At 32.8% G+C, this 18,930-nt stretch overlaps 2 protein-coding genes and 1 long non-coding RNA gene across 3 annotated transcripts in view; 2 read left to right on the top strand and 1 right to left on the bottom strand.

The window, feature by feature from the left end:
• Nucleotides 1-18,930, top strand: part of tomm20b (translocase of outer mitochondrial membrane 20b) — a 575,852-nt gene that overhangs the window by 329,189 nt on the left and 227,733 nt on the right. The gene's annotated exons all lie outside the window — the stretch shown is intronic.
• Nucleotides 418-17,475, top strand: opn6a (opsin 6, group member a). The gene is given in 6 exon segments (NM_001079657.2): nt 418-658; nt 9,761-9,966; nt 12,857-12,956; nt 13,050-13,154; nt 15,026-15,249; nt 15,385-17,475. Coding segments are annotated over 6 exon segments (1,260 nt in total). The 5' UTR covers nt 418-528; the 3' UTR covers nt 15,880-17,475.
• LOC147841922 (uncharacterized) lies at nt 2,472-3,531 on the bottom strand. Its single transcript, XR_015503033.2, has 3 exons — nt 3,379-3,531; nt 2,596-2,650; nt 2,472-2,522 (listed from the first exon to the last, which is right to left on the bottom strand). It is a non-coding gene; the product is annotated as an uncharacterized LOC147841922 (long non-coding RNA).

Genomic DNA, 18,930 nt, shown 5'->3' with positions numbered 1-18,930 from the left:
CTTCAGTATATCAGTCTACTATAGTTATACTGCAGTATGCTGCAGCACTTCATTAAAAAAGGTTTGTAAATACTGTAGTTTATATAAGCTACACTACTGTGTTGTTCAAAAGCTCTATAATTTAGACTGTAATAAAAACTAAAATATACTACAGTATATCAGTTCACTAGTTAATGCTAGAATTATGCAGCACTTCATTTGAAAAATTTGTAAATACTGTAGGTTATATATATATATATATATATATATATATATATATATATATATATATATATATATATATATATATATATATATATATATATATATATATGGTTAAAAATACTAAAGACGAGTGTTTTTTCAGGTCCAGTGCTGACTGACTGACTGACTGACTCTGTATAGGCTATATATGGATTATCCCGCGTCAGTCGCGTCAGTCTCTCCGCTCAACAGCGGTAGTTTAATAATCCTCTCAGCGGGAGCAGAAGCACCGAACGCCGGTGGAGGATCGTGATTTCTGCCGGTGTGAGTGCTCAGAGAGCCGGCATGTCCGCGCAAAACCCGCTTCAGGTGGTCAACATCCCCTGGAGGAACAACAACTTTAGCCTGATGAGCCGCGAGCCGCCGCTGTCCGACCAGGGGGAGACCATCATCGGTGTATACCTGCTCATACTCGGTCAGTCCGCTCTTAACTTACCACACTCTACCTCAGCTTTACCCCAGTTTTACCTCAGCTTCACCTCAGTTTTACCTCACTAAATCACCACCAGCAACTTTAAGAGACTTATCAACGAGCATTTTGCTCAGTAACGCAAGTTTAAATCATTCGCGAGTAACGGTCATTTCTAATCGAGAGTTGTAAATCTTTATGCTAGGAATAATGCCTTCCACAATCCCGAGAGCATTCAAGGTGTTTTTTTTTTTAAATAAGTGACTGAAGTTATGGTATGTCGTCGGAGTCTGATTTATGTCTGATTATTGTATAACAGGAAAATAAGTTTAATCGAGTAATTCGAGTTTTGTAACCGTTAAGTTATATAACTTCCATAGCACCTCTTCAAAATTCCGACACCGTGTATTTAAAACCTAGTTATTGAAGTTATAATATGCCTTACTGTGTCTGAGCTCTTATGTCTGATTTTGTTTCACAGTAAAGGATTTCTTGTCGAGTTTTGTAACCAAGGATAACTTACGCAAGAAAGACCCAACAAACACATATACGTTGCAGCGATGTCTGCACAACGTTGTATTTTTTTAAAGGCAACGTTGTCTCTTACGTGCTCGCTACATTGTCACAACGTAGAAATGTAAGACGTGAGAAGGCTGTAGCAACGTTGTCGTGCGACATTCAGCAACCGCGAGGCGGCGTTCTTACTACTTGTATTAATATTTTTTGTGGCAGTTTATCAATACTGCCTAGAATACAGGATAAGCAGCAATTCTTTTCCAGTATTGCTAAATATGAAATATTATTCATTTATTTTTCCTATTTAATTTAACAATTGCATGTGTAAACTTTAAAGTGTAAAAATGCCACACAAATGAATATAATCAAACTTTTTATTATATATTTCACAACATTTAATACATACAGTACACATACAGTATCTAATTATAAGCAAACAGTATAAAATAAAGTTTAGATTATATATATATATATATATATATATATATATATATATATATATATATATATATATATATATATATATATATATATATATATATATATATATATATAATTAAACTAAAGGGTAAACAAACAAGAAAAGTAAACAAGAAATCATTCAAATGTAAATATATATATATAAATAAATATATAAATTAAAATTTAGACACTGGGCAGTGAAGCTGGACTGGAGAATACAGCAGACCGGGGAGCGCAGCTGAAGACCAGTCGTAGTTGTTGGTATGGAGAAAGCAGTCAGAGGAAGAAACAAATTCAATGGATAATCCAGCTTCAGAGATCCACAGCAGACACAAGTCAAAATAGGCAGTGAATAAGAGAGGACAGATCAGAGCTTGACACAACAGCACTACACGAGAAATGACTATGACTAGCAAGTTATTGAAGTTTCAGACATTTATTGTAATTTCATTACATATAAAATCTCCAGAGTAATTATGTAGCCTACTTTATTTTAATGTTTTAATAATATATCATATACCAAAATTACATACAATTAAATAAATTTAGAGTTACAGGGAAAACAGGTTTAAGTTAACAGAAGTCAGAGTTAGTCTCCGAATACTTACTTAAATTATGAGAAGAGAAAGAACAGGCCCTGTAGTTGGGGCGTTGCTCGCTGTAAATGGAATGTTAAACTTAGTGTCATTTCAATAACAGCTGTACAAAATAATAAAGTAATTTTTCATAAGCATGATCTATTTTCCACATTATGGACATGCTGTTTTAGGTAACATAACTACATTTAATAGTAAATAGAGTAGTATACTTCTTACCTCATCCAATTCTTCTTTCCATAGACCGGGAATTACAGCAACACTGATCTGAGGTGAATTCAACAGCTGAAAACATTCTGATAGACAAGTTACACGAGTAATTTGAAAACAACAGTGAGTGGTTAAACAATAGAGTTTTATGCAACTTACGCATAATTAAAATCCAGAAATTATCAATAGAAGATTACCTCCATGTAAAAATAGCCTGTTGAGTAAAGAAAAGAGTGGGTTTTAAATAAAACATCAAAAGACCAATCAAAATAGAAATTTAGACTAGCAGACCTTTTAATTACTATCTATATTAATTAGGCATATGAACATTAATTTATATACTTTAACTTATAGGGATAGCTCACCCAAAACTGACAATTCTGCCATTTTAGCCTCATCCTTTATTTGTTGCAAACTTATTTAGCTTTTTTTCTGCTAAACAATAAAGAAGATATGTTAAATAAAGCTGGAAAACTGTAACTATTTAATTCCATAGTGTTTTCCTACTATGAAAGCAAATGCTTACAGTCTTTAGTGTTCAACAGAATAAAGAAACTTAAAGGTTTGGAATCACTTATTATTTACAGGGCAAATAATTCGTGAGTACATATCATTTTTGAGTGAACTGTTCCTTTAACGGGACGCAATCTACACAGAGATGTTTTGTTTTTAAAAGTTATTTTGTATGTTTTGTAAAAAGTGGGTCGGCTTGTGTGATGAAGTATCATACTAACTGATCACGACGGATATGGAAAAAACTGAACTTCAAAAACATTATTGTCCATTTGATTAAAGACAAGGCGTAGGTAAATAATCAGGAAATGTTTTATCGAGAGATTTAACATGTGATGTTGGAAAAGATTGTTGTCGAAATCGTAGGTTTGTTTGAATATTCACGATTTACGTATCTTATTTAGCAAGAAGAAATAAAGCAATACTCACGTCTCCTCGGTCGTTGATGAATGAGACGACGACTTGTTGAAATTTAAACTGATTCAGCTGTGACCAGTAAATGTTGTACAGTGGTCGTCCACGCCACCTAAGCACAACCTAAAGCATGCGACCCTCATGATGTTTAAATGGCAACCTTATGACATCGTTGTGACAACCTTTAGCAACAACGTAGAATCCTCAACCTTTTTGCAATGTTGATACAACGTTGTAGGAAGGTCGCTACGTTGAGGCAACATTGTGTGTTTGTTGGGGAGTACATTTTCAAAATACCAACATACATAAGGTGTATTTTATAAAAAAGTATGATATACAATGTGTCTGAGAACTTATGTCTGATTTATGTCTGATTTTTTATGACATTACAACTGAAATTAGCGAATCCTTTCATATCAAGTCTAATATCTCTTTTCTAAAATGCGTAAGAAATATTGCATTTTCAAAATTCCAACTAATTGTGTATTTTCTAAAACAACAAGTGTGCTTAAAGTTTTGACATGCCATAATGTGTCTGAGAACTTATGTCTGATTTATGTCTGATTTTGTGTAACAGCTAAAGCAAGTTTACAAAAAAATTGCAAATAAGGATAATTTCTATTCAAGTTTTGTAAATGTTTTCTAATAACTTATGCAAGAAATAGTGCATTTTCCAGATTCTGACAAGGTGTATTTTCTAAAATAATAAGTGTGATCGCAGTTATAATATATTGAGAACGTTTGATTGATGTCTGATGTTTTACAGTAAAGCAAGTTTAAAACAACCGAGTCTCGAATAACTGTCTTTTTAAATTGAGTCTTTTAATAATTTTCTAATATGCGCAAAAAATGGCACATTTTCAAAATTCCTACAAGATTTAACGTGTATTTTCTAAAACAGTAAGTGTGATTAAAGTTATGATATGCAGTAATGTGTCGAGAACTTATGTCTGATTTAATTGATAAAATTTTATATTAAAAAAAGCTATAACAAAATTTGGCTCTAAAATGAACAATATAAATTGTGTAACAGTAAAGCAAATTTAAAACACCCGAAATTCGTGAATAGCCACAATTCTAACTGAATTTTGTAACTCTTTTCTAATTTATATGCATTAAATAGCGCATTTTCTAAATTTCGACAAGATTATATGTATTTTCTAAAAAATGTGTGATTGAAGTTATGATGTGCCTGTCTGAAATTAAAAATAATAATTTAATCGATTAACTTTTAGGCTTTTTAAAAAAGCGTTTTGAATATCAATAAACAAACAAGGCCTATGGCAGAAATGGAGTAACCTAACAAAATGCTAAATCGGTTTAATTATTAAATGGTGCAAATATTAACAAAATATCAATCGATGAAATTTGTTGGTAACTTTTAATCGGTGTAAATTGTCTTTGAGTTTGAGATGTTCAGAAAAGTGATATATAGTTTTATTTATATGTAAATAGTCATGGTTCTAGTGGTTAAGCTTTTAGTTATGGTTATGTACTGTGTATAGTTGTGGTTATGCTTGTAGTTTTAGTTATATACCTTACAGTAAATATTTATGTAGTGGTTAGGCTTATAGCTATGGTTTTGTACTGTATATTGTTGCTTATAGTCATGGTTATATAAAGTGGTTAGGGTTCTAGTTATGGTTATATAAAGTGGTTAGGCTTATAATTATGGTTATATATAGTGGTTAGGCTTATAGTTATAGTTATATATATTGTGGTTAGGCTTATAATTATGGTTATTTATAGTGGTTAGGCTTCTAGTTATGGTTATATATAGTGGTTAGGCTTATAATTATGGTTATATATAGTGGTTAGACTTCTAGTTATGGTTATATAAAGTGGTTAGGCTTCTAGTTATGGTTATATATAGTGGTTAGGCTTATAATTATGGTTATATATAGTGGTTAGGCTTATAATTATGGTTATATATAGTGGTTAGACTTCTAGTTATGGTTATATAAAGTGGTTAGGCTTCTAGTTATGGTTATATATAGTGGTTAGGCTTATAATTATGGTTATATATAGTGGTTAGGCTTCTAGTTATGGTTATATAAAGTGGTTAGGCTTCTAGTTATGGTTATATATAGTGGTTAGGCTTATAATTATGGTTATATATAGTGGTTAGGCTTATAATTATGGTTATATATAGTGGTTAGGCTTATAATTATGGTTATATATAGTGGTTAGACTTCTAGTTATGGTTATATAAAGTGGTTAGGCTTCTAGTTATGGTTATATATAGTGGTTAGGCTTATAATTATGGTTATATATAGTGGTTAGGCTTCTAGTTATGGTTATATAAAGTGGTTAGGCTTCTAGTTATGGTTATATATAGTGGTTAGGCTTATAATTATGGTTATATATAGTGGTTAGGCTTATAATTATGGTTATATATAGTGGTTAGGCTTCTAGTTATGGTTATATAAAGTGGTTAGGCTTCTAGTTATGGTTATATAAAGTGGTTAGACTTATAGTTATGGTTATATATAGTGGTTAGGCTTCTAGTTATGGTCATATATAGTGGTTAGGCTTATAGTTATGGTTGTATATAGTGGTTAGGCTTATAATAATGGTTATATATAGTGGTTAGGCTTATAGTTATGCTTATATATAGTGGTTAGGCTTATAATAATGGTTATATATAGTGGTTAGGCTTATAGTTATGCTTATATATAGTGGTTAGGCTTATAGTTATGGTTATATATAGTGGTTAGGCTTATAGTTATGCTTATATATATAGTGGTTAGGCTTATAATTATGGTTATATATAGTGGTTAGGCTTATAGTTATGCTTATATATAGTGGTTAGGCTTCTAGTTATGGTTATATATAGGGGTTAGGCTTATAGTTATGGTTATAGTGGTTAGGCTTATAATTATGGTTATATATTGGTTAGGCTTCTAGTTATGGTTATGTATAGTGGTTAGGCTTATAGTTATGCTTATATATAGTGGTTAGGCTTATAATTATGGTTATATATAATGGTTAGGCTTATAGTTATGGTTATATATAGTGGTTAGGCTTATAGTTATGCTTATATATATAGTGGTTAGGCTTATAATTATGGTTATATATAGTGGTTAGGCTTCTAGTTATGGTTATATATAGTGGTTAGGCTTATAGTTATGCTTATATATAGTGGTTAGGCTTCTAGTTATGGTTATGTATAGTGGTTAGGCTTATAGTTATGCTTATATATAGTGGTTAGGCTTATAGTTATGCTTATATATAGTGGTTAGGCTTATAATTATGGTTATATATAGTGGTTAGGCTTATAGTTATGGTTATATATAGTGGTTAGGCTTATAGTTATGGTTATATATAGTGGTTAGGCTTATAGTTATGCTTATATATATAGTGGTTAGGCTTATAATTATGGTTATATATAGTGGTTAGGCTTCTAGTTATGGTTATATATAGTGGTTAGGCTTATAGTTATGCTTATATATAGTGGTTAGGCTTATAGTTATGGTTATAGTGGTTAGGCTTATACTTATGGTTATAAATAGTGGTTAGGCTTATAATTATGCTTATATATAGTGGTTAGGCTTATAGTTATGGTCATAGTGGTTAGGCTTATACTTATGGTTATATATAGTGGTTAGGATTATAATTATGCTTATATATAGTGGTTAGGCTTATAGTTATGGTTATATATAGTGGTTAGGCTTATAGTTATGGTTATATATAGTGGTTAGGCTTATACTTATGGTTATATATAGTGGTTAGGCTTATAATTATGCTTATATATAGTGGTTAGGCTTATAGTTATGCTTATATATAGTGGTTAGGCTTATAGTTATGGTTATAGTGGTTAGGCTTATACTTATGGTTATATATAGTGGTTAGGCTTATAATTATGCTTATATATAGTGGTTAGGCTTATAGTTATGGTTATAGTGGTTAGGCTTATACTTATGGTTATATATAGTGGTTAGGATTATAATTATGCTTATATATAGTGGTTAGGCTTATAGTTATGCTTATATATAGTGGTTAGGCTTATAGTTATGGTTATATATAGTGGTTAGGCTTATAATTATGCTTATATATAGTGGTTAGGCTTATAGTTGTAATTATATATTGTGGTTAGGCTTATAGTTGTGGTTATATATATAGTGGTTAGGCTTATAATTATGGTTATATATAGTGGTTAGGCTTCTAGTTATGGTTATATATAGTGGTTAGGCTTATAGTTATGCTTATATATATAGTGGTTAGGCTTATAGTTATGGTTATAGTGGTTAGGCTTATACTTATGGTTATAAATAGTGGTTAGGCTTATAATTATGCTTATATATAGTGGTTAGGCTTATAGTTATGCTTATATATAGTGGTTAGGCTTATAGTTATGCTTATATATAGTGGTTAGGCTTATAGTTATGGTTATATATAGTGGTTAGGCTTATAATTATGCTTATATATAGTGGTTAGGCTTGTAATTATATATTGTGGTTAGGCTTATAGTTGTGGTTATATATAAAGTTTAGGCTTATAGTTATGGTTATATAGTGGTTAGGCTTATAGTTAGAAACTGTATATAGTTGTAGTTTTATATAGTAGTCATGCCTATAGTTGTGTTGCTTTACAGTTGGGGTAATGTATGGTTGCATTTGTGCTTGTAACTACATATTTAATATTTTAGTTCTGGTTATATATAATGTAGTAATGGGTGATATAGAGGTTAGTGTGTTTGCTGTAGCACAGTGGTGGATTAGTGCAGCTCAGGTCTGAATCTCCTGTTCCTGATGGAGGAGTAAATCCACCCGTCTGTCTGTCACTGCTCATTAGTGAGGGTTAATCAGGACTAGTTTATTTGTGGAGCTCAGACTCGCATACACATTCATTCAGTAAAGCTCTGCGCTTGCATATCACTCCACTGTTATACTCCTCTCACTGTATTCACATGATGTTCTTTATTTAGTTGATTTAATTAGTGTCATCCTCATTTGTAAGTCACTGTAAATAAACAGATCTGCAAGTGATTAAATGCACTACAGCGCTCATGTATGCATTTGTGACACTATTATTCATTTCACGCTTTTTACTGAATATACTGGCCTTCAGCACTGCTCAACCCTTCATTATATTTACAGATGAAAATATAAGATGTAGATTAGATGTAATATTTTGTAAATATGTGTACATATAAAAAAACTAATTAATTTTAAAAAAATTAAGATTGGGAGTTTGATTGTTTGATTGGGAGATTTTTAAAATCTGTTTAACTATATACCTACAATTTAACTATATACTATATACCTATTTAACTGTTTAACTATATACCTTCAATCATAAATGAGTTGTTTTGAATATTATACATAAAGTAATATTGTAAATATAAATGCAATTGTGTATTTAATTAATATATTCTATAGTTAATGATCTCAATTGTTTAAATAGTGATTTTAGTGATAAACTGAAATAAGCTTGGTTGAAATTACATATAACATTTGCTTAATAATGTGAGCGCTTGCACAAAACTACAAATTAAAAATGGAGTAAAAGAAAAGAATTATGTACTAATGAATCACTTGAGTTACATTATGCATGTTTAAATAAAATATTTAAAATAATATGCGAGTGTCATTTCAGTAATATTATTATCTGTGCATAATTGTAATAAAAATAATAGTTTTTATACTATTCATTGATAAAGTCACCGGAATGACTAATTATTTGTGTAAAGATGACACTTGATCAATGCTGTTTGTATGTGTGTGCGTGTGTGTGCGTGTGTGTTTGTTTTTGTGTGTGTGTTTGCTTGTGTGTGTGTGTGTTTGTGCACATATGTGTTTGTTTGTATCTTTGTTTGTGTGTGTGCTTGTCTGTGTGTGCATGTGTGTTTGTGCATTTATTTGTGTATGTGTGTGCTTGTACATGTATTTGTGTGTGCGCGCATGTTTGTGTGTGTGTGTGTGTGTTTTTGTGTAGGTATGTTGGTGCATGTGTTTGTTTATGTGTGTGTGTGTTTTTGTGTGTTTATGTTGGTGCATGTGTGTGCACGCGTGTTTGTGTTTTTGTGTGTTTATGTTGGTGCATGTGTGTGTTTGTGTGTGCACGCGTGTGTTTGTGTTTTTGTTTGTGTATGTTGGTGCATGTGTTTGTGCGCACGTGTCTGTTCATTGGTCTTTTTGCATGTGCGCGTATGTGTTTGTGTGTATGCGCGCGTGTATGTGTGTGTCTGTTTGCTCATGTGCATTTCTACATGTGTGTGTGCACATTTGTGTTTGTTTTGGTGTGTATTTTGTGTGTGTGTACTTGTGTGTTTTTGTGTATGGTCCATGTATTTCTGTGTTTGTTTGTTTGAGTGTGTTTGTTTTTTTCATGTGTGTGTGTGTGTGTGTGTGTGTTTGTTTTTTTAATGTGTGTGTGTGTGTGTGTGTGTTATCAGGCTGGTTGTCGTGGTTTGGGAACAGTATCGTGATCTTCGTGCTCTTCAGGCAGCGCTCCACTCTTCAGCCCACTGATTACCTGACTCTGAATCTGGCTGTTTCTGACGCCAGCATCTCGGTGTTCGGATACTCGCGCGGCATCTTGGAGATCTTCAACATCTTCAAGGACAGCGGCTACATCATCTCCTCTGTCTGGACGTGCCAGGTACTGCAGCGCTTCTCATCTACACACCTTCACTGTTCATCTTTTCTTTCAACTTGAGTTATTTTAAGAATCAGCAGCAAATCTGCAAGTTCACAATTAGTTCTATGGAGAGCCGGAAGGGACGTGGTGGTGAGGAAAAAACGGGTTGGAGAAAAAAATCCTGGGAGGGAGGAATTCTTATTTTATTTTTTAAAGATGCGTTCTCTTGCAAAGATGGTTTGCATTTCCTCGCAAAACTGGTGTTCCACAAACACTTCCTGTTTACTCCTGTAACACTTTCCTGTTTACTTCATATTTCAAAATAAAGGTCATTTGCATGGATGAGTATGAATGCAATTGATTTCATTTATGATGTGCATAATAGATACGTCTTGCAGGGGTTAAGAGCTCCTTACTTTATTATTGAGTGTTTCAGAATGAATGCATTAGGAAAGGGGATAACCTATTAAAAAATGAAAATTGTTAAACATTTAATTAAAAATATAAGCAAGCATGATCCCAGAGTATGCAGTAATATTATATAAATATATAGCAATAACAATAATAAACAGGAAAAATGAAAAAAAAAATTTAAAACATAAAATGTAGTTACAATTTTGTAGTCATTTATTTATTTGTATTTTAAATGCATTATCTTTCGATTCCTAAAGATGTTTTGTGACAAAACTCGTATTCTAATGAATATAATAATAAAATAATTAAATTAAATTTAGTAAAACTTATTAGTTTAAATGTATCAAAATATATTGTCTATATTCTCTGATAAATAGATAAAAATATTTTTTTATTTATTTAATTTAATAAAAAATTTTTTTAAGTTCCCTGGTTCTGAGTTTGCAATGTCCTGAATTTTGCTTGCCAATCTTAAGCCAATTGTAATGGTTTGTTTTGGTTCAATTTGAAACTTTCCCAACCAATCGTGGAGCCCGGGGGACCAAAGTGACTTGGCCGCCGGCAAAGAGCTTAGAATGACCAAGAGGCGACACTCAATAGAACGTTCCATTGCAACAGCAGGAGATAGTCTGGAGAAAGTCTTATTTGTTTTAATTCGGCTAGAATAAAAGGAGTTTTTATTTGTTTTAAAGCCATTTTAAGATCAATATTATTCACCCCTTCAGCAATATTAGTGTTGGATTGTCTCCAGAACAAACCACTGTTATACAATGACTTGCCTAATTACTTTACCCTGATTACCCTAGTGAAGCCTTTACATGTCACTGTAAGCTGAACACTAGTGTCTTGAAGAATATCTAGTCTAATATTATGTGCTGTCATCATGGAGAAGATGAAAGAAATCGGTTTTGGGTGACTCAGTGGTTAGGACTGTGGCCTCACAGCAAGAAGGTTGCTGGTTTGAGTCCCGGCTGGGTCGGTTAGTCATTTCTGTGTGGAGTTTGCATGTTCTCCCCGTGTTGGCGTGGGTTTCTTCTGGGTGCTCCGGTTTCCCACACAGTCCAAACACATGCGCTATAGGGGAACTGATCAACCAAATTGGCCGTAGAGTATGAGTGTGTGTGAATGAGTGTTTCCCAGTACTGCGTTGCAGCTGGAAGGGCATCTGCTGTATAAAACATAAGCTGGAATAGTTGGTGGTTCATTCCGCTGTGGCGACCTCTGAAATAGAGACTAATCTAACAAAAAATGAATAAATGAATATATTAAATATATCAGGAGCGCTAATAATTCTGACTTTAACAGTGTGTGTACAGTATATTTAATAATAATAGTATAATAGCAAATAAAACACGTGCGTCAACCTGACGCTTATATAAATCAAACAAAGCTTGATCTATTAATGTAATGCAGGATTAATTACTAAATGATGAATAATTGTATGAAGGCTTTTAGTTTGCAGGAGAAAAGCTTGTGATTCTCCTGGCACAGAACTGTCCTCTGCCAGTGTATAAAGACTCTCAGTGTGTGTTAATGAAGCTGCGTAACGACACGGTGTTAGAACCACTGATAATGGCTGAGGTGTTGAGTGTGTGTGTGTGTGTGTGTGTGTTATTGCCTGTGTGCAGCGTGAGTTTCACACACATGACGAGCGGCACACACGTGATTCATTCTCACGTTCACAGAGGGCTCATTAACTCATTTATTTAATTATAGCTGATTATGGTTAATAGCAGACATTCTGAGCTGCAGTAATAATTAAACACACATCGAGCATTCGTATGAAATATTATGATTTAAAAGGGTTTTGTTTGCTGCTTTTGCAGTTTCATGATTTTGTAATTGTTGTTTGCTGTTCAAATTTGATTACAAATACACACAGAGCTAAATCCCTGTAACACGTGTGTTTAGATAAACAATGCACATTATTATATTATAAGACATGAGCACAAAACTGTGGAGGACCAGGAGTTTAACTTTATAACTGAAGCATAAAAATAAATAAATCTAAATATAGATGGACAAATAAATAGAGATATTAAGGTTTCTGTTGTGCTATTAACTGTCATTTAATAAATAAATCAAACAGAGCATTTAAAATATTTATTTAATGTATAAATAAGTAAATAGACAATTTTATATATTTTTACTTCATACTTTAAATTGTTTTCATGATTTAACTAATTATGTATATTAATAAATCATTTTAAATGCATTTAATTGCACATTTTAAGTAACTTATTATGCTTTTTTTCTATTTGACACTTCGTTTCCTTTTTTTTGCTACATGTGTTTATTGTTTTGAAAATAAATTGAGTATCTCTGTGTGTTTGTGTGTGTCTGTGTGTGTTGTTGTTTTTGTTTACATTAACTATGTATGTGTGTTGCTGTCTGCAATAAATGTATGTTTGTGTATTTGTGTGTTGTCACTTTGTGTGTACACATGTCTGTGTGTTGTTGTTGTCCTTTATTAACCCTGTGTGTGTGTGTGTGTCAGGTGGACGGGTTCTTCACGCTGGTGTTTGGTCTGAGCAGCATCAACACACTGACGGTGATCAGCATCACACGCTTCATCAAAGGCTGCCACCCTCATAAAGGTGTTCTTTCCTGTCCTGCAGTGTGTGTGTGTGTGTGTGTGTGCGTGCGTGCGTGCGTGCGTGCGTGTTTCTGACTCCTCTGTGTGTTTTCAGCTCACTGCATCACCAACTCCACTGTTGCGGTGTGTGTGGTCTTTATTTGGATCGGTGCGTTCTTCTGGTCGGCGGCGCCTGTTCTTGGATGGGGAAGCTACACAGGTGAGATACACACACACACACACACACACATACACACACAATCTTAATCACATACATAATTATAATCACTTACTGATTACAAATTACATGACAAAATCTGTTATCAGTGATATAATCTGATGGATTACTTATTTATGGTAATGTAATCTGACTACTGATATTGCATTTAGATTACTTTTATAGTAACATAATCTGAGTAGTGTTGGATTACTTTTATAATGATGTAATGTGACTATATCTGGGGAACATTTAGATTACTTTATGATAATGTAATCTGACTACCGTTTGATTAAATTGAGATTATTGTATTGTAATGTAACAGACTATTGTAGATTACATTTAGATTACTTTTATAGTAACATTGCTGATTACTTTTGAATTATTTTTATATTACTTTTAAAGTAATATAATCCTACTATTATTGATTGACCTTTATATTAATTTTAGATTACTTTATGATAATGTAATCTGACTACTTTTGGGTGACATTTAGATTACTTTCATGGTAATGTAATCTGACTACTGTTTGATTAAATTGAGATTTTTGTATGGTGATGTAACAGACTACTTTTAGATTACATTTAGATTACTTTTATGGTAAAGTAGTCTGACTACTTTTGGATTTAATTTACATTACTTTTATAGTAATCTAACAGACTACTTTTAGATTACATTTAGATTTTACTTTATGATAATGTAATCTGACTACTTTTGGGTGACATTTCGATTACTTTTATAGTAATGTAATCCAACTACTCTGATTAAATAGAGATTATTGTATAGTGATGTAACAGACTACTTTTAGATTACATTTAGATTACTTTTATAGTAACATTGGTTGACATTTAGATGACCTTTTTAGATTACATTTAGATTTTACTTTATGATAATGTAATCTGACTACTTTTGAAAGACATTTAGATTACTTTTATGGTTATGTAATCTGACTACTGTTTAATTAAATTGAGATTATTGTATGGTGATGTAACAGACTACATTTAGATTACTTTTCTGGTAATGTATTTTGACTACTGTTGTATTACGTTTAGATTACTTCTATGGTCAGGTAGTCTGACTACTTTTGGATTACATTTACATTACTTTTATAGTAATGTAAAAGACTACTTTTAGATTACATTTAGATTACTTTATGATAATGTAATCCAACTACTGTTTGATTAAATTGAGATTATTGTATGGTGATGTAACAGACTACTTTTAGATTACATTTAGATTACTTTTATGGTAATATATTTTGACTATTTTTAGATTACGTTTAGATTACTTTATGATAATGTAATTTGACTACTTTTGGATGACATTTAGATTACTTTTATAGTAATGTAGTCCAACTACTCTGATTAAATAGAGATTATTGTATAGTGATGTAACAGACTACTTTTACAGTTCATTTAGATTACTTTTATGGAAACATTGGATGACATTTAGATGACCTTTTTAGATTACATATAGATTTTACTTTATGATAATGTAATCTGACTACTTTTGAAAGACATTTAGATTACTTTTATGGTTATGTAATCTGACTACTGTTTAATTAAATTGAGATTATTGTATGGTGATGTAACAGACTACTTTTAGATTACGTTTAGATTACTTTTATGGTAATATATTTTGACTACTTTTAGATTACATTTAATTACTTTATGATAATGTAATTGACTACTTTTGGGTGACATTTAGACATTTTTAATAATGTACTAGACTACTTTTAGATTACATTTAGATTACTTTTATGGTAAAGTAATCTGACTACTAATGGATTACATTTACATTACATTCATGATAACATAATTGAATACTTTTGGATGACATTTAGATAACTTTTTGTGCCAACTTTTGTGTGCCAGACCGCGGTTACGGCACGTGTGAGATCGACTGGGTGAAGGCGAATTACTCCACCATCCACAAGTCCTACATCATCTCCATCTTCATCTTCTGCTTCCTGGTGCCGGTGCTGCTGATGCTCTTCTGTTACGTCTCCATCATCAACACGGTGAAGAGAGGAAACGCCATGAATGCGGAAGGAGACCTGAGCGACCGTCAGAGGAAGATCGAGAGAGACGTCACCATTGTGAGGATACACCACACACACACACACACATATATAGATACACACATATATAAACACAAGTGTGTGTGTTTATTTCAGTTGTTGATCATGTCATCGTTGGTGTATTAAACACAAGTGTGTGTTTGTGTGTGTCAGGTGTCGATCGTGATCTGCACCGCCTTCATCTTGGCCTGGTCCCCGTACGCTGTGGTCTCCATGTGGTCCGCCTGGGGTTTCCACGTCCCCAACCTGACCAGCATCTTCACGCGACTCTTCGCCAAGTCAGCTAGCTTCTACAACCCGCTCATCTACTTCGGCCTGAGCTCCAAGTTCCGCAAGGATGTGAGTGTGTTGCTGCCCTGCGGTCGTGAAGGCCGAGACCCGGTGCGTCTAAAGCGCTTCAAGCGTCTGCGGGGCCGAGCGGAGCCGCCCGGGGCCCCGGCGCACACACCGCACCCGCAGATCGCACTCAAAAACTACAACAACCACAGCAAACCACACGCTGGCCCCGCCCACTGCACTGGACACGCCCCCAGCCCAGACTCAGGAGTGGGCAGTCATCATGAGACTCCGCCCCCTCAGCCCCGCCCACAGCTGTTCTTTATTGACGTTCCAGAGCCGGAGGCGGAGTCAGAGTGTGTGCGGCTCTGAGATGGTTGCACACAGATGACCTGTGCCGGGCAACAGTGAAGTCGCTTATCTGTTTTTACAAATGTGAGTGGATTGAACTTAAAGCAGTTCAGTTGTCCAACCCAAAAACTCAAGAATTGTTTCAGCTCATTTTAAATGTCATGTTTTGAGTGTTTAATGCTGTGTTCACACCAGACGCGGTACGCACGGATAAATCATGCTATTTGCGTGTAGACGCCTGAACAGATTGAGTTTACTCGCTTCATTCACACGCAAAATTCACTGAGCAATAGACGAGCTTTCGCATCATGGCCAGGGCTACTATCTGCTTGGTGAAGTTCAGATTTTAACAACTCGAGCAATTCGTGGGAAACGCTCAACTCACGCCGCTTCATTTGTGCGTATCGCGCCGCAGGATGTCTGTTCGCGTCTTTGCATTGACTTAACGTAAATCACTCGCGCTCGCCGCTTCTTCCGCGTCTGGTGTGATCGCAGCATGATAAAGACGCTTTGTGCTTTTCCTGCAGTTTTTTGTTTTTCTCTTAAACAATGTTGGAGATGTGTGAACATAAACTGATTTATTTCTTTTGAAAATATTTTCTTTTAAAAAAGCTTTAAATGTTCTGCCTTATGTTTTTCTTTCTTCATTAAACCTGGTTTTTCTGCTCTGCCCAATTTTAGTTTCAGGTAAAATCTAGATTTTTTCTCTTTTCACTTTTTAATTTCATAAATTCTTTTTTTCTTATTTTAAATATAGAATTGACACTTTTTTTTTTATTTAAATTTTTTTTTTATTCAAAAATCTTTCATGCCAGTTTCTGATGTTTTTCCTCTATAAAACACGTCTCTTTTCATTGTCAAACATCTTTTACTTTCTTTGTTCTTTAAAATAGTTTTCTTTCTACATTTTTGTCTTCAAAAAAAAAAAAAAAACCCTGAAAAACCCCGTTGCTCTTAACTTTCTAATTCTAACTAATTTCTCTTAACTTTTTCATTTTAAGTAAATTTTCCATGAAAACATTTTCCTTTTCCTTTATTTTCTCTACATTTTCCCCCATTTAACAATCCCTCGTCTTTCAGTACGGTTCTGTCTTCCTGTTATTTAAATCTGTCTTAATTATATTTCTCCTCATTTTTTCATTCTTCAAAACATTTTCATCTTCAAAAACAGCCGTCTTATTTTACTTTTTGTTTTTCAAAAATCTTTTTTCTCTTCAAAAATACTTTGCCTCTTTATTTTCCTCAACATCAACAACAAAACAACACGATGTGTGTGTGTGTGTGTGTGTGATCAAAGCTGCATTTGATCAGAAAAACTGTATATAAATTGTGAAATATTACAGTGTACAATAGCTGATTTCTGTGTGTAAATGTCATTATAATGTTGAGTGGTGTCATTTATTCTTGTGATGTGACGTTTCATTTTCAGCATCATCATACCCATTTATTGCTCATAAAATCTCTAAATTATTTGTAAAATGATCATGCAAATTGTAGTTTCATAATTTGGATTTTTTAGGTTTATTATGTGTGTTTTAGAAACAAATATTCTTCTGTTATTATGTAAAAACATTTATTCCCAATTTCTCAAATAAAAATATTGTGATTTAGAGAATCTAATTTTGTTTGTGTCAGAACAATTAATATTTTAACTGAAAAAAAGCATTATTCCAGCAAATATTTAATTCTGAAGTTCAGTTATAGGTGTTATGTTAAACAACAATACAAACATGTCTGAAAACACGGCTTTTTTGTTATTTTGAGCACAAAAAAAGACTGTCATTAGTGTCATTATTTACTTAATACATTATGTAAGTAATAGATAATATTATAATAAGTATACAAAGCCATCTCTCTCTGAATCAGTATACTTTAGTTGTAGTGATATGAACGCTTTAGCGCCCTCGAGCGGCTGCACTGAGCTACTGCAGCACAAATAACGCTATTAATATACTGTACAGCATAAGTTATTAGTTTATCAAAGACAGCATGTCAAAGATGGTCTGTTCATTTTTCCAGTGAAGAGATCCATGTCAGCCATGAACCCTTTAAAAATACACAAGTTTGTAAATGTTAAATGCTGAGTGCATAGTTAGGGTTTTACTATACTACACCACTGTTTAACATTACACTTCTGAGCTTACATCTTACAAACTGACTTATTTTATAGTGAAATGTCGAGTTTATGTTACAACTCTGACTTAAAATAAAGACTTATTACTTAACATTTTAAGCTATTTTTAAATCAATTCTGAGCTTTTGTCTCACAAGTCAGCTTTTTGTCTCTCAGAATTGTTTAAACAATTCTGCGATAAAAAATAATAAAAAAAAAAGAGTTGGAAGTTTTAGACAAAATTGAAATCACAGTTAAAAAAACACATTGGGAAACTCAGAATTACAGTAAAAAATTTGTCAGAATTTTGAGACGTAAACTCAGAATTACTGTAAAAACAGTCTGAATTATGAGACGTAAACTCAGAATTACTGTAAAAACAGTCTGAATTATGAGACGTAAACTCAGAATTACTGTAAAAACAGTCTGAATTATGAGACGTAAACTCAGAATTACTGTAAAAACAGTCTGAATTATGAGACAAAACTCAGAATTACTGTAAAAACAATCTGAATTATGAGACGTAAACTCAGAATTACTGTAAAAACAGTCTGAATTATGAGACGTAAACTCAGAATTACAGTAAAATAAGTCTGAATTATGAGACGTAAACTCAGAATTACAGTAAAATAAGTCTGAATTATGAGACGTAACCTCAGAATTACAGTAAAATAAGTCAGAATTATGAGACGTAACCTCAGAATTACAGTAAAATAAGTCTGAATTATGAGACGTAAACTCAGAATTACAGTAAAATAAGTCTGAATTATGAGATGTAAACTCAGAATTACAGTAAAATAAGTCTGAATTATGAGACGTAAACTCAGAATTACAGTAAAAACAGTCAGAATTATGAGACGTAACCTCAGAATTACAGTAAAATAAGTCTGAATTATGAGACGTAAACTCAGAATTACAGTAAAATAAGTCTGAATTATGAGATGTAAACTCAGAATTAC

This window comes from Danio rerio, chromosome 11 (genome assembly GCF_052040795.2).
Source record: "Danio rerio strain M-AB ecotype USA chromosome 11, GRCz13ab, whole genome shotgun sequence".
NCBI lineage: Eukaryota > Metazoa > Chordata > Actinopteri > Cypriniformes > Danionidae > Danio > Danio rerio.
Note: the sequence above shows the minus strand (reverse complement) of the source record. Positions and strands in the feature narration are given on the sequence as shown.